At 36.9% G+C, this 15,983-nt stretch overlaps 1 protein-coding gene across 1 annotated transcript in view; it reads right to left on the reverse strand.

The window, feature by feature from the left end:
* The window catches only part of si:ch73-290k24.6 (WW domain binding protein 1-like), a 51,157-nt gene extending 35,562 nt beyond the window's left edge, over positions 1-15,595 (reverse strand). The window contains exon 1 of the mRNA XM_028801564.2: positions 15,371-15,595. Within this exon, the coding sequence (XP_028657397.1) occupies positions 15,371-15,430 (60 nt within the window). The 5' untranslated portion in view covers positions 15,431-15,595. The remainder of the gene's footprint in view (positions 1-15,370) is intronic.
* Between the last annotated feature and the right edge of the window lie 388 nt (positions 15,596-15,983).

A 15,983-nucleotide genomic window follows, 5' to 3' on the forward strand; every position in this document is an offset into this window, starting at 1 on the left:
AGCATTTTTTTTTTTTACTGGAAAACAAAATAATTGGTGTTGAATAAAGGAAGAATTTTACAGACTTGCAGTAATGGAATCCTTGAAAAAAAGGAGTAGCATGATATCAAAGACAGAGGGAATTTGGACAAATCTTTACTGGAGCATATTTATATACATATATAAAAAATAGCAACCTGAGGGGTTAGAACATTGGAAATGAAACAAAAGAAAGCTTCAAATAACTGATTTTAAGCAATAGTATTTAGTTAGATATTTTCCATTCTTTATATCCTCAAGATTAAACATGCGTCAAGCTATTAACATCTGTTGGACTTTTGTCGATACAGAATTCAGATATCAAAATATTCCCCAGTACACCCTATAACATTCAAATATGGCACATAACATACAAAAACACAGGCATAAAGTCTAAATTTAGCTCTGACCAAGTCCTTAAATTTCCAGTAGATCTTAACACCAATAATTATGATTAGAATAATTTAAATATCCACCTTAAGAAAAGGATCAGTGTCTGTGTGTCCATTTGGTTGCTATGTCTGTCAGTCTAAAAAATTGGTACATCACAAACATTAACACTGCTTTTACAAATCCCATACCAAATGACATATGACAGACATATGCACTGCATGATGCACTGTACATGTTAATGCAGAGGTTCACATTGAATACTTAAAGATTCTTAGATGGATAACAGTCAATATATCCATATCTGCATTTAAAATTCTAAAAGCAATTAACACTAAAAAAAACAATGTACATTTATAAGCAAAAGCAAAACATTTTGAGCACTGTTCGTTTCTCATACAATGATTGCAGTTCCATGTTAGTTAACCATGGGAGGGAAAAATATTGTGAAATGCTTTGCATCTTGTTATTTTTTAAGTCAAATAATTTTTTTTTTGGCTGAGGTTTGTTGCAGCTGAATATGTAAGTGATGTCTTTTGCAAGTTTTACAAGTTTTAACCTAGAGGTACATTAATGAGGATTTTGATATAGCACCTTTCAAACAAACCACGCGATACTGCAGTATATAATTAATTCTTTGCTATATTGATCAACTATAGGACAAACCTTTCTAAAGAAAATAATACTTCCTCAATAGCAAGCCTACCTCTAAAACACAAACAGAATAGTTATGAGGTTTGAGAGCTATCTTTTTAAAAGTCACTGCCACTTACACAGGAATGTAGTTTTGGAATAACTTCTGTGTTTGCAGGTTTCCTGCTCCACAAGAAAAAATGTGGTTAACTTCAATTACTTTATTAAAAATAGACAATGAAATAACAATTATTAATGTCCATACAGCTTAGTAACAAATTCTGGCAAGCAATGTCAATCCAGGATTCATCACCAGATAAACTTAATCATGTACACCTTGAAAAATACTACAGTTTCTGGAGAAAGGGTTGGGGGGGGGGGGGGGAGGGGGGTTTGGGGAATCAATCATACGATGCAACTTAAATGTGGGAGAAAAAAAAAAAATGAACCCAACAGAAGTGAACGCAGCAGTGCTAAGCACAGTGCCATGATTTCTTTATGAAATACAGTAATCCCTCGCTACTTCGCAGTTCACTTTTCGCGGATTCACGACTTCGCGGATTTTATATGTAAGCATATCTAAATATATAACGCGGATTTTTCGCTGCTTCACGAGTTTCTCCGGACAATGGGTCTTTTTACTTTTGGTATTTGCTTCCTCAGTTGGTTTGCCCAGTTGATTTCATACAAGAGATGCTATTGGCGGATGGCTGAGAAGCTACCCAATCAGAGCACGCAGTTAAGTTCCTGTGTGCTGCTGATTGGCTCAGCGACGGAGTGCTGCATTAACCAGGAAGTCTCATCTCACTCATTCAGCATTAACGTGTTCTTGCTACTGCATTCAGGGGATTATCACCTTCATCGTCATCATTTTTACTACGCAGCATATTCATCACAATCATCACGTCATATATAGCTATGTGTACTTCGCTATACAGTAAGTGTAAACTTATCTACCGATTTCATATTGCTTAGCAGTTGTCCCTGTTATTAATAGAGTAAAGGGTGGGTTGTAAACAATACAGGGAGGGTTTAAAAATGTCCAAATACACGTTAAATAATTAAATAAATATGGTGTCCCTACTTCGCGGAAATTCAGTTATCGCGGTCAGCCTTGGAACCTCTCTCCCGCGATAAGTGAGGGATTACTGTATATATTTTCATTTTTTTTAAATTTAGGAATAATCCAAATACTTCAAAAATGATGTTTTTATGTTGTGCAATATTTTTTAATTTCTATACAGAGGTAACCACAATTCATACTGCACAATGTACAAAAGTATCACTATCAAACTCCTTTACATGAAACCCAGAATTTCTTGCATCCTCTGCTTTATACACCATCTCTATTAGAGATCCATTTTAATAATAATACATTTATATAGCGCCTTTCCCATGCTCAAGGCACTTCAGAGTTTAAGATAGAACGGCAGGGTATACAGTATATAGCACTGTACAAACAAATAAATAAAGAAGATTAAGACAGTAAATTCAGAAAAAAAAGCCTAACAGACAACATAATTGATGGTCTAGCACACACACACATACAGGTTACATGAGCATCTTGACATAAAGGTAAACTGTGAGAAGGTTAATAAAGTCAAGTAGAGCTAAAAGCCTTCCTAAACAGATGAGTTTACAGTTGTTTTTAAAAAGAATTCATGGAGTCAGCTGACTTAATTTTGGTGGGTCACTCCAGAGCCTGGGCACTATACAGCTGAAGGCCCTGTCACCCATGGAGTGTAGATTAGTGTGGGGCACAACAAGATTGCCAGAATCAGAGGACCTTAGTGGGAGGACAGCACATAGTGATGGAGAAGGTCACTGATGTATTGTAGTTTGGCGCAAGGTCGTTTAAGGCTTTGTAGGTTATTAGTAGGATTTTATATTCGATTCTGTAAGACACAGGGAGCCACTGACAGCAGAACAGGATGGGTGTTATGTGCTCACTGCTGCTGGTCCATGTAAGGACTCTTGCAGCCAAGTTTTGAATAAGCTGGAGCTGTGATATAAGATTAGAAGGGGCACCTGCCAGCAGTGAGTTACAATAATCGATGCGGGATGTGATAAAAGCATGGACAAGTTTCTCAGCATTAGAAAAGGAGAGGAAGAAACGAACACGGGATATGTTACGGAGGTGAAAGTAAGAAAGTTTCTTAATGTGGTTTATGTGGGCGGAATAAGAAAGGGAGGAATCAAAAATGACACCAAGATTCCTTGCAGTTGAGGCAGGTCTGATGAGATCACCGCCAGGATGGACTGGGAAGGAGCTAATTTTATTAAGTTGCACTTTAGTCCCAATTTGCAGGAGGTCAGTTTTGTTGCAATTTAATTTTAAAGAGTTCTGTTCCATCCAGGTATGAACTTCACTGAGGCAGATTGTGAGCTGGGAAAGCTCTGATGAAGTTCCACTTTTAACACTGAAATAAAGTTGAGTATCGTCTGCATAAAAATAATAATAAAAAAATAATAATTCATTACATTTATATAGCGCTTTCTCAGTACTCAAAGCGCTATCCACACAGGGAGGAACCGGGAAGCGAACCCACAATCTTCCACAGTCTCCTTACTTCAAAGCAGCAGCACTACCACTGCGCCACCTGTCCATAGCTACGAATAACATGGCCAAGGGGAAGCATATAAATACAAAAGAGAAGAGGGCCGAGGACAGAGCCCTGAGGAACTCCTTGTGCAACTGGCGTGGAGCTGGATCTGCTGTTGCCAAGACTAAAACTCTTGCCTATCAGTCAGATAGGACTTGAACCACTGGAGGGCAGTGCCAGAGATACCCAGCATGTTCTCCATTCTGGACAGTAGAATGTCATGTCTGACAGTGTCAAATGCTGCACTGAGGTCTAATAGAATTAATATGCTGGTTTGTCCAGAGTCTGCTGCCATAAGCAAATCATTGGTTACCCGTAGCAGAGCAGTTTCACAGCTGTGCTGCGCCCTGAAACCAGACTGAAAGGGTTTCATCAAATTAGAGGTTAGGTAATTGGTGAGTTGGAAGGCTACAACACGCTCAAGAACATTTATCCGAAAAAGTAAGTGGGAAATAGGTCGTAAGTTGTTAAGATTGTCAGCTCAAGACCAGACTTTTTAACATTGGGGTTACAGAAGCTATTTTAAAAGTGATCGGTACAGAGCCTGTGGTTTCTTTTGTACTCCAGGACACGGAGAGGAAAAAATAGTACAGAGAGGTCAGTTAAGCACTATATGCAATCATCAAATTCAAATGTTAACAGTTCCCACACACGCAAGGACCGTCTACATTTTCGACATGTGTACCTGTTGCAATCAGCACACTTCTCTCTATGCTTTATGGAGATGCTGATTTCATTTTCCAGCAGGACTTGGCACCTGCCCACACTGCCAAAAGTACCAATACCTGGTTTAATGACCATGGTACCACAGTGCTTGATTGGTCAGCAAACTCGCCTGACCTTTATAAACACCATGGAGAATCTATGGGGTATTGTCAACAGGAAGATGAGAGACACCAGACCCAACAATGCAGATGAGCTGAAAGCTGCTGTCAAAGCATCCTGGGCTTCCATAACACCTCAGTAGTGCCACAGGCTGATTGCCTCCATGCCACGCCGCATTGATGCAGTAATTCATGCAAAAGGAGCCCCGACCAAGTATTGACTGCGTACATGGACATACTTTCAGTAGACCAACATTTCTGTATTAAAAATATAGATTTTTTAATTGGTCTTATGTAATGTTCTAATTGCCAGAGATACTGAATTTTGAGTTTTCATTACTTGTAAGCCATTTGTCCTCACAGGTGGCACAGTGGTAGTGCTGCAGCTTTGCAGGAAGGAGATTGTGGGTTCGCTTCCTGGGTCCTCCCTGTGTGGAGAGTGCTTGGAGTAGTGAGAAAAGCGTTATATAAATGTAAAGAATTATTATAATCAGCAAAATGAAAATAAATAAACTCTTGAAATATATCACTCTGTGTGTAATGGATCTAAATAATATGAGTTTCACTTTTTGAATTGAATTACTGAAATAAATTAACTTTTCGATGATATTCTAATTTATTGAGATGCACCCGTATAATGCCATCCACAGAATTCACACTAAAACATGGAGTATGGACAAAAACAAATGTGTAAACACAAAAAATTCAGATGCATAAAACAACACGAAAGAAAATTTCCACGCACTTCCCCTGTGTAAATCCCAGTCAACGTGAATTTCAACGCATATGCATGCGCCTACAGTCACACCAACAGTTCCTCAAAGAATTTCACCTATTTGAATATACAAATCAATATAAATAGCCCCTTTTGTTCAGTTTTTTGTTAAAAAACAAATGGTAAAAGCACATATAAAAGAAGAATTTCAAAAAAAAGAACTGGTCAGATATCAAAGTTAACATGAAAAGGTGAGTGATTGTCATACGAAAGCACATTAGGACCACAGAGATGAAAAAAAAAAAAAAATTAAAAAAGGGACACAGAAAAGAAAAAAAAAAGGTATGTGTTGAGGTTAAAGTCAAAATATTGACTTTAATCTCAGTTTATTTTGTGATTAAAGTAGAACATCATAAACTTAATTTTAGAATCTGTTTAATTTACTCGAGTTTTTCAAATCCCATCTTAACTAAAGTGTCACAATAAATGCTTCGTATTCTATGTGTTCCCCAACCCAGTCATTAATCACTACGTGCTTCTTAAACAACAGGAGAGTGCAGGCAGTGATCGCCACATGGAATATGTTACATCATGATATTACAGCTCTCTGAACATTTTAGAATACTAAGATGTATACTTGATATCATTTTCATAAAGAAATACATTAAAAAATGTGTTAAACATGTGGGGACACTGTGGCACAGCAGATGGGCTGGTGCCCAGTCCAGGGATTGTTAACGCACGACCCAGGATGGAATTACTGCAGCAGTACTGTATCTTTCAAATGTACCAACCTCCAATTCCTGTCTTTCTGTTTTCTTTCTCCAAGTAACCAATAGCTGCGCAGTAAGTGTCTATAGTAAATTGAAAAGCAGCTGCAAGTTTAAAACGGCAAGTCTTCAAAATTTTTAAGGAACATAGAAAAGTCTTCACTATACATGTTTAATTACTCCATTCATTCATCCATGGTCAAACCAGTCCCAGAAAGCATTGACAGCAATGCAGGAATAATCCCTGGACGGGGGACCAGCTCATAGCTACCAATGCGCCATCGTGCCCACATGTTTAATTAACAACAGTATATTTAGATGAAGTTAACAATTTATCTGTAAAATGTAATATACATACCTTTAATGCATTTTACCATATAAATGATATCAAGAACACATCCAAGTATTCTAACAGCACACAGCTGCAAGAGGATAGCTCTTGGAAATCTAAATCGTCTTAGAGTTCTCTCTAAATACATGCTCTCTTCTATTGAATTGAATTCCTTTATTGTCATTGTATGGTACAAGGAGATTCAATATGCAACGCCTCCATAAACGTATTTTCCTATAAAATGATGATTTAAAAAAATTAAAAAAAAACAAAAAAAGATATACAATATGAAAGCATAAGTACAATATACATGTACATATAGTGCACATAGTGCAAATGGTTCATAAAGTGTCTCAGGTTGTGCAATATTACAGTGGTAGTGCAAGTTTACAGTGAGGTAATTGTAATAAGTACAAACAGTTCTACCGGAAGCAACAGATTGAGTGCGTTTATAGCCCTTGAGATAAAACCGTTTCTGAGCCACAAGGTCCATGCAGGAAAGGCTCTGAAGTGTTTGCCGGATGGGAGAAGTCCAAATAGACTGTGGCATGGGTGAGTGGAGTCCATGCAGATGTTGATTTCTTTCTAGAGGAAGCATGTACTGCAAATGTCCTCCAAGGCTGGAAACTATCTTCTGATGTAAGCTGTAATCCTCAGCGCTCACGACACAACCTGTGCAGCTGTAATACCACACACACATACAATAAAGAGGTTAAAATACTCTCAGTGGTGCACTAAGTAACAATGCTAAAGCATCTCTTTGCATTTGGAATAGTTTGGCCATTCTGTGCACCATTATAGTGTCACAGAATGATTACAATCAAGTGCCATAAATTTGTAAAGATATGTAATTAATTTCAGTATATTTTGACACAACCTGTGTCACAGATGTGAATCTAAAAAAGGGAAACCACACAGAAACAGAAGCACTGCTTTGACGTTGGGTGCCGCCAGTTTGCAAAACTGAGCACAAAAGTGCGTACGCATGGAGCGTGGCTGCTGTGAAAATGTGCATACTGTAGCTTTAGAGCTAGTTTTTATACATCTCGAAGTGAGCATGGTAACAGGCACATGCAAAAGTTTTGTGCGTACACACAGTTTATACATGTTGCTCCTGGGCAGTGTGGAATCAAAGCTTCAGGAAGCAATCAAATGGATATAGCGTGCACTGTCTTCACTGCTGCAGCAATGTCAGTCAAATTTTAGGAAGTAGAATCTTAACTTTTGTGTGAGTAATTAGGTAGAAGAAAACTTTCCTCCTGCCTCATCTGTACACTTTTTTTTAAGTAGTATTCCAAATTACACACACACTTTTAAATAGTTTAAAATCAATTAAAAAAATGGTTTTCAAAGCAAAAAATATACTACCTGACTCTGCTAAAACTTAGCACTTCAGCAAAACATGGAGCTGAGAAATAAGCAAAAACACTCATACGTAGTTTTATTTTCTTGGTTTTATACAGTTCCCTCCATAATGTTTACAAGACACACACTCTTTTCCTTGATTTATCCTTCTGCTCCACAGTTGTTATGATTAAGAAGAAAGAACACACTGGCGAGTTCAGTAATTGGAAGGCCAATGGAAGACGATGACTGTAAGAGCCAATCTTAGAAAGTTAAAATTTCGAGTTAAACTCATATTAATCTTTGCTTAATTTGAATAGAATATAATTTCTTCCATAGTCATAGAAATGGTATAGTCTTTTCCCCCCTATAAGATAGTAAGAGATAGAACCTTCTTGCTATAACTGAGAAACAGTGTGATAATAAGTCCAGTTATGTTTAGAACAGGTCCCAGTAATCAGGGACTTGAAAGACCCCTTTTCTACTCAGAGATGGGATAAGCATACAGTTTTCTGACCATCTAGAAATGGTTCAGAAATGTTTTGAAATGGTTCAGAAATGTTAAGCAAATAGTAATGATTTGAGATATAACAAGATTTAAGCTTTGAACAGAACTTTTCTTAACAAGAATTTCCCTTTTTTTGCCATTTTAAATTTTCTTTTTTGTATGAACTGTTTTACTTTGAAACTTAACTAAACTTTTAAAAACGAAGATATTTTGTCTGTGGAATCATTTCTGCACATCAGGCTTTTGTTGAATTCCATTTTTTAAGTTAGAGCTGCTGAACTTTGGAAAAACGCAGTTACAATGACAGAATTCTCAATATGGTGTTATAAAAAAAAAAAAAAAAAAAAAACCCAAAACACCCAAATGCCTGTCCTTCAGATCAGAAACAGTCTTCAACAGGGAGATGTGTTTGTGTCAGAGGCTACTATCAGCAGAAGATGTCATGAACAGATATACAGAAGCCACACTGCAAGATGCAAACCACTACTCAGCCACAAAACAGAATGCCAAATTACAGTTTGAGAAAAAGTACGGCACACTTATCTTCAATGATGAAGTAACTGCTAAAACACTCAAGCCAACACATGTGTTCAACAAGCTGCTGAATATTTTAGGTAATTCAAGCCTTGTTAGTTGAAAAAGGCTACCTGCTGCATCAGTATACATTTTGTTTCATTTCATGAAAGGACTCTGCACTGCAGCAGCATTTGTTAGATCTTGCAGGCTGATTAGTATAGTAAACAGTCCAATATTATTGTGTTTTTTTATTTTTTTGAAACCTAAATTAAAATTACTTCTGCCTGAAAACAATGGACAACTTGCGTGTGGTTTCTGGATGGCCTCTGCATACAGTATGGTATAGTTTTTTTCTATTTTTGTTATAATGCTGCTTGTAATTAGGATTCCTTTCACTTAAAACTGGTACTGAAGTAGTAGGGGAATGGTTTGTCTTGACCTCTCCTTTATTTATTTATAATAAGATAAGCGATGGGAGGATATGATTAACTTTTGGCATTCATGCCCTCAGTACCCTGGCTGCAATACAAGCTAATGCTATTGTTTCTCTTTAAAGACTCGCTGTATAATTTCACTGTATTGCTCACTAGTGGGTATGTGCATGTTAGACAGTGGTTACAGCAGTCTGGCGCACTAGAAGCACCTGTCTTTAAAAGCAGCATCCAAGTTAAGATCATACATGATCTTTTTTTTTTTTTTTTTAACTAAAACAGGTTTTAATTAGGAAAATATTGCATGGACCAAAGATTCAAAATGTCTGGTAGGCAGCTGATCTTTGAGTCTGAAGTTTGGTTGTCTGGATTTAAAAAACATTAATCCCAGGCAACTGAACTACCTAGTTATACCCTCCTGATTACTGTATATAACACCACTTTCCACAGTGAGCACTACCATAGTACTTTTCCAAAACAAAACAAAATTCAATGCAGTTTGAAATTACATGAATCTGATATGCATTCATTTTTCTGAATTTCAAAACTATAAAGTTATTTTTATAGTGTGCACCAATTTTGCAGCAAACTGTTTTTAATGAGAAATACAACTGTAATGTAAATGTAACACATCCTGTCCAAGATCAGTTCATGGCTTGTGCCTAATGCTTCTGAAAAATTATCTACCCCCTTGTGAGGAGGAATAAGCAAGAACGAAAACCATTAATTACACCGGTAAATATTAAAATTACTATGCCACATAATTTTTTGTCACACTAAAAGAGTCTTCCAACTATTTTTAGTCCTAGACTTCATGTACGTAATCTTAGCGAATCATGGACAATAAGAGCAAGCTTCCATGAATGCCAGTCATGCACTACATTCCTAGTGACTCCGTCACAGTGCTCTTCAATGGGTCACAATGAAATCAAGCGTTTTGGCCAGCAGAAACAAAAGGAAGGCTCATCTGTAAAATTTGATTTGAGTAGGAGTTGAATTACCACAACAAAATAAAAATTAAAAAAAAAAAAATGTCCAAAGACAGGGGTTGAACTTACCATACCTGGAAATGTACAAGTTATTGGCTGTCAAAGGGCAGTTAGCTTACGATAACAGGAAATTAGAAACCACGCTGAAAACTTTTGAAGGTGTCATGTAACGTATTATGCCCTGTGATTCCTAGTCATGTAATCTAGCATCCTTAAAGCAACAAGACCCTGCAGCTTCATTTGTTAAGAATAACATGGTCGCCAGCTTGAAGTCATGTAGTGCAACACCAGCTTTAGACAGAGATAACAGGACTATATTTTTTTAAGTTATCTGGCAACCTAGTTGGCAAGAATCAGTTTTGGTGTTATAATAAGAGATTACAAAAGCAGTAATACAGTGGTGTGAAAAACTATTTGCCCCCTTCCTGATTTCTTATTCTTTTGCATGTTTGTCACACAAAATGTTTCTGATCATCAAACACATTTAACCATTAGTCAAATATAACACAAGTAAACACAAAATGCAGTTTTTAAATGATGGTGTTTATTATTTAGGGAGAAAAAAAATCCAAACCTACATGGCCCTGTGTGAAAAAGTAATTGCCCCCTGAACCTAATAACTGGTTGGGCCACCCTTAGCAGCAATAACTGCAATCAAGCGTTTGCGATAACTTACAATGAGTCTTTTACAGCGCTCTGGAGGAGTTTTGGCCCACTCATCTTTGCAAAATTGTTGTAATTCAGCTTTATTTGAGGGTTTTCTAGCATGAACCGCCTTTTTAAGGTCATGCCATAGCTTCTCAATTGGATTCAGGTCAGGACTTTGACTAGGCCACTCCAAAGTCTTCATTTTGTTTTTCTTCAGCCATTCAGAGGTGGATTTGCTGGTGTGTTTTGGGTCATTGTCCTGTTGCAGCACCCAAGACCGCTTCAGCTTGAGTTGACGAACAGATGGCCGGACATTCTCCTTCAGGATTTTTTGGTAGACAGTAGAATTCATGGTTCCATCTATCACAGCAAGCCTTCCAGGTCCTGAAGCAGCAAAACAACCCCAGACCATCACACTACCACCACCATATTTTACTGTTGGTATGATGTTCTTTTTCTGAAATGCTGTGTTCCTTTTACGCCAGATGTAACGGGACATTTGCCTTCCAAAAAGTTCAACTTTTGACTCATCAGTCCACAAGGTATTTTCCCAAAAGTCTTGGCAATCATTGAGATGTTTCTTAGCAAAACTGAGACGAGCCCTAATGTTCTTTTTGCTTAACAGTGGTTTGCGTCTTGGAAATCTGCCATGCAGGCCGTTTTTGCCCAGTCTCTTTCTTATGGTGGAGTCGTGAACACTGACCTTAATTGAGGCAAGTGAGGCCTGCAGTTCTTTAGACGTTGTCCTGGGGTCTTTTGTGACCTCTCGGATGAGTCGTCTCTGCGCTCTTGGGGTAATTTTGGTCGGCCGGCCACTCCTGGGAAGGTTCACCACTGTTCCATGTTTTTGCCATTTGTGGATAATGGCTCTCACTGTGGTTCGCTGGAGTCCCAAAGCTTTAGAAATGGCTTTCTAACCTTTACCAGACTGATAGATCTCAATTACTTCTGTTCTCATTTGTTCCTGAATTTCTTTGGATCTTGGCATGATGTCTAGCTTTTGAGGTGCTTTTGGTCTACTTCTCTGTGTCAGGCAGCTCCTATTTAAGTGATTTCTTGATTGAAACAGGTGTGGCAGTAATCAGGCCTGGGGGTGGCTACGGAAATTGAACTCAGGTGTGATACACCACAGTTAGGTTATTTTTTAACAAGGGGGCAATTACTTTTTCACACAGGGCCATGTAGGTTTGGATTTTTTTTCTCCCTAAATAATAAACACCATCATTTTAAAACTGCATTTTGTGTTTACTTGTGTTATATTTGACTAATGGTTAAATGTGTTTGATGATCAGAAACATTTTGTGTGACAAACATGCAAAAGAATAAGAAATCAGGAAGGGGGCAAATAGTTTTTCACACCACTGTATGTGAAAGGCTTGGTGACCTTGATTTGCAAAAAATAATATAGACTGAATATAAGATGCATATGACATCACTACAACATTACATGCAAATACAACAAATGAAATTTACTCCACACTGTACTAAAATAATTACAATTATCTCTTATACTTTATAAATCTTTAGGAGGAAACACTATTTTAGAATGGACAGAAGGGTCAAAGATGTGGTAAAGACAGAGATAAGCCAAAAGAAGTGACTGAACAGAGTGACTACAGAATAAAAAAATTATATTGACACCACAAAAAATTTTTTGTTCAACTAACCAATAAGGTTTTCCAGGTGATAATAACTGAAAGAAATGTTTACCCAGGTAAGTATGGTGGTCTTCGATTATATTATCTGCTTATTTCTTGAACCTAGTAGCACACAGGTACTGTTAAAAATTTAAGTCATGGAATACAATTATTTTTTCTCTTTGAACACCAAATTACCTGTATATCTATATATTTGTTCAAAATACACTTAGTTAACAATTAACTGCAGTATGGCAATCAAATATGAAGTACGTACTATTGGCACCATATTGGGTAATCTTGCACTGATATCATTTTAATACAGAAGATTATTATCTTGCTACACCTAACCAACAGTATTTTTTTTCTTTTAACATTTTTAATTTAACTAAATATTGGTATGGTACTGCTTCAACACAAAACAAAACTCAAAAAAATCATTAAGTTACTCATACTAATAAATAGAAATCTGATAAATACTATTAGAAGCAAGAAAACACAGTATTTCAATTCACAGGATCACTTAAATTGATGCAAAACAAGGTGAATGAGTGAAATAGGATAGGGCAGACAACAGCAGGAAAGTCTAATACAAAACCAACGAAATAACTACAGAAACAATAAACAATATTTTAGTTCTCATTTAGGGTGAATTATACAGCAAGATTTGTCTTTGCAAATACAGTAAGTTATAGTTTTTTTCCTGAATAAACATTATACCCTACAGTCAAGTTATATGCCTATGTATTTTGAAGCAAATCTGCATTTAAATACTTTACAGTAAATGAACATTCAGCACATAATCACAAAGAAAGGTAACATTGACTGTGGTGCTCTCCAGAATTGTCCTCATTTAACATCTGCAAAGACCAACTGTATGATGCGTACTCTACAAAATGTTCTCCTTACATTTGTCTAAGCAAGTTATTTAATTCCTAAGACTCCACTCTATACTTTAGGCTTCTGCTACTTATTCTAAAGCTGGCAGATTTATTCTTATTTGATATATAGTCTTTATACTTTATTCCTATGTTGTATATAAATTGTAAAGAAAGGAGGACACAGTTCAATTCCACACTGGTTCAATTTAAACACTTTGCTGGAATATCCTCTGCCCATCTAGCAAAATACAAAAAGATCAATTTCCTGCTCACTTAACAGATATTTCTCATATCCCCCCTAGACACTGAAAGTTGAACGTTTCTATACAGCTTGAAATATTAATCAAATTCTAAAAATAAATTTCATTATACTACAACAGAAAAAAATACAACACATAGACTAATAATCACCAGCACTGAAAAAAAAAAAACAATAATGTGGTCTCATTTTGTTTCAATAACACTTCATCATCTTTAGTATATTATTAGAAATGTATTCAAAACGTACTGGTAGAGAATTGCAAAAAATATTATGCATCAGTATCAAAGTATGAAGAATGTCATGTAATGGAATATTTACATTACTTTAGGGGACAACTATATAAAAAGCAATCCTAATGTGTACTATAATTACTTAATAAGGTATTTAGTGCCAACATATTTTACTTTTTAAAGTGAAAAATCAAAATCTTGGTTCTGCTACAGTGTTAACATAAGAAAACTAAAAATAATAATTACTGAACAAGAGAGAAAAGCATGTGGACAGAAGAGTATGACTTAGGAATGTTACATCACCATTGTGATCACTGTAAAACTTATTTTCATGGTGAAAACAAATTAATGTATTGCCAAAATGGAAACGTTTAGCTTGCACTTTATGAACTACCCTTATTTTAGAGCTTTTACAGTATTTTATAGGATTTTGCTTATCTTGCTGATGTATCCCTAGATCCATTTAATCCAATTGATTGTTATGGCGACCAGAGCCTATCCTGGCAATAAGGAATGCAAGGCTGGAGATGGACCTGGACAGAGGCCAGTCCATCATTGAGCCCCACACACAAGGCAAATCTGGAATTCCCAGCACATGTTTAGGATGTGGGAGAACACAACACACGGAGTGAGAAAAATTGTGTGAATTCAACAAGGATGAGTAAGTGTTGGATTAGAACCCAGGATACTGAATTCATGAATTGGCAGCACTACCCACTCTGCCATCCGTGTGTTCTTACATTACCTACATCATTTTTTACATTTATAAATTAGGATTAAACTTCTTTTAGAAGAAAAAAAAAAAGTTATCAGATTTATGCTGGAAAATTAAGCCAGATATCATTACAGCCCTCAATGTACAGTTTCACTGAACTACAAATAAATTGTAAACAAAATCTGCTGCATGTTAACATGTCTCATTATGTTACTACTCTTTTTTTAGTTTCTTTTTTCCCTCCTTGACTTGAATACATTTTATTTATATCCATCAATCTGTCTGGAAAGTAAACGTGGTAAAGCTCATGTGAATTCTTCTGGTTCTTTGAAAAACAATAGGGGAGAACCAAGTATTACTGAAGGTCTTCAAATCTGAAGGCCTGCTAATTGAAAAATATCAAAACAAAAAAGTGATCAAAATTTAATAAAACAATAATGCATACAAAATAAGAAATAATCGGTTGAAAAAGTACGAAAAGGCAAACCCGTTTCACTTAATTAGTGGTGCCAACAATATAACAAAATACTTATCTGGTTATATGAAAACACAAAGAGCAAAACATATTGAAAATTCACGACACATCGGGGCAAATCTTTTTCGATTAACATTAGAATGTTATTTGGTACTTTCCTGCCACCCCATCTGCCTCCATAGGTTTATCACCATTAGGTCTTCTGTATCTGTCAAGATGGGAATCCTCTTTCACCGCTCGTCTAGTCTCCTTCAACCTCCCATCATGCCACTATAGCGTCTTGCAAAGGTAATTTATTTGTGAGAAGTCGGTAAACAGACGGATGAGCGCAGGACACCCTAGTGGCTAGAGAGAAAGCTGCAGTAGAATATGAGGCTGCTGCAGCCTTTTAGCATTTATTGCCTGTGAATAATTATTCCCGACTCGAGAAACGTTGCTATATAAACTCACCTCCAGTCCCCCGAAACCCACACACAACTCGTACTCTGTTTCGTTCGTGTCTGTGCCCATTTTAGCAAAATATTAACACATAGGCACGGCTCAGTGCTGAAAGAGGTATTAAAACAAAAAAATAGAACAAACGTTGTTATTTCCAAGTTCCCCCATCTATTCCCTTTTCCTCGGCTCCAAACCATCCACGACCGCCATGACCGCACTCGCGCCTTGCACCGCCCCCTACAATCTAAACCGCCTTCTGTTAACGCCCCACTCGTGAAATGGCAATAAAATCTACCAATCACAAACTGTCATAAGCCTTGGGCTGAATGTCTGTTAAAAACGTGTCTCCACCCACGAGACTCTGCGGCCTTTAGTCACTAACCAATCAGCGAACTCCTACGTGATGAAAAGCATTCATTCGTCTGTTTCTTGCTTTGCTAAAGTGAAAGTAAAGTAGCCGCTTGATTTTTGATTGGCTCAAGCCTGCCCTAGTAACAGCTTGCGGAAATAAGAAGTGAATGTTTTGCATTCAAATGTGGGGAATTGGTTTCAGTCGGCTGTGAAGTGTCTGGATTTTTGCATTATAATCCCACGAGGGGATTGGTCGGTTGGGTGGCTTTATTTT

The sequence above is a fragment of the Erpetoichthys calabaricus genome, chromosome 5, assembly GCF_900747795.2.
Source record: "Erpetoichthys calabaricus chromosome 5, fErpCal1.3, whole genome shotgun sequence".
Classification (NCBI taxonomy): Eukaryota; Metazoa; Chordata; class Cladistia; order Polypteriformes; family Polypteridae; genus Erpetoichthys; species Erpetoichthys calabaricus.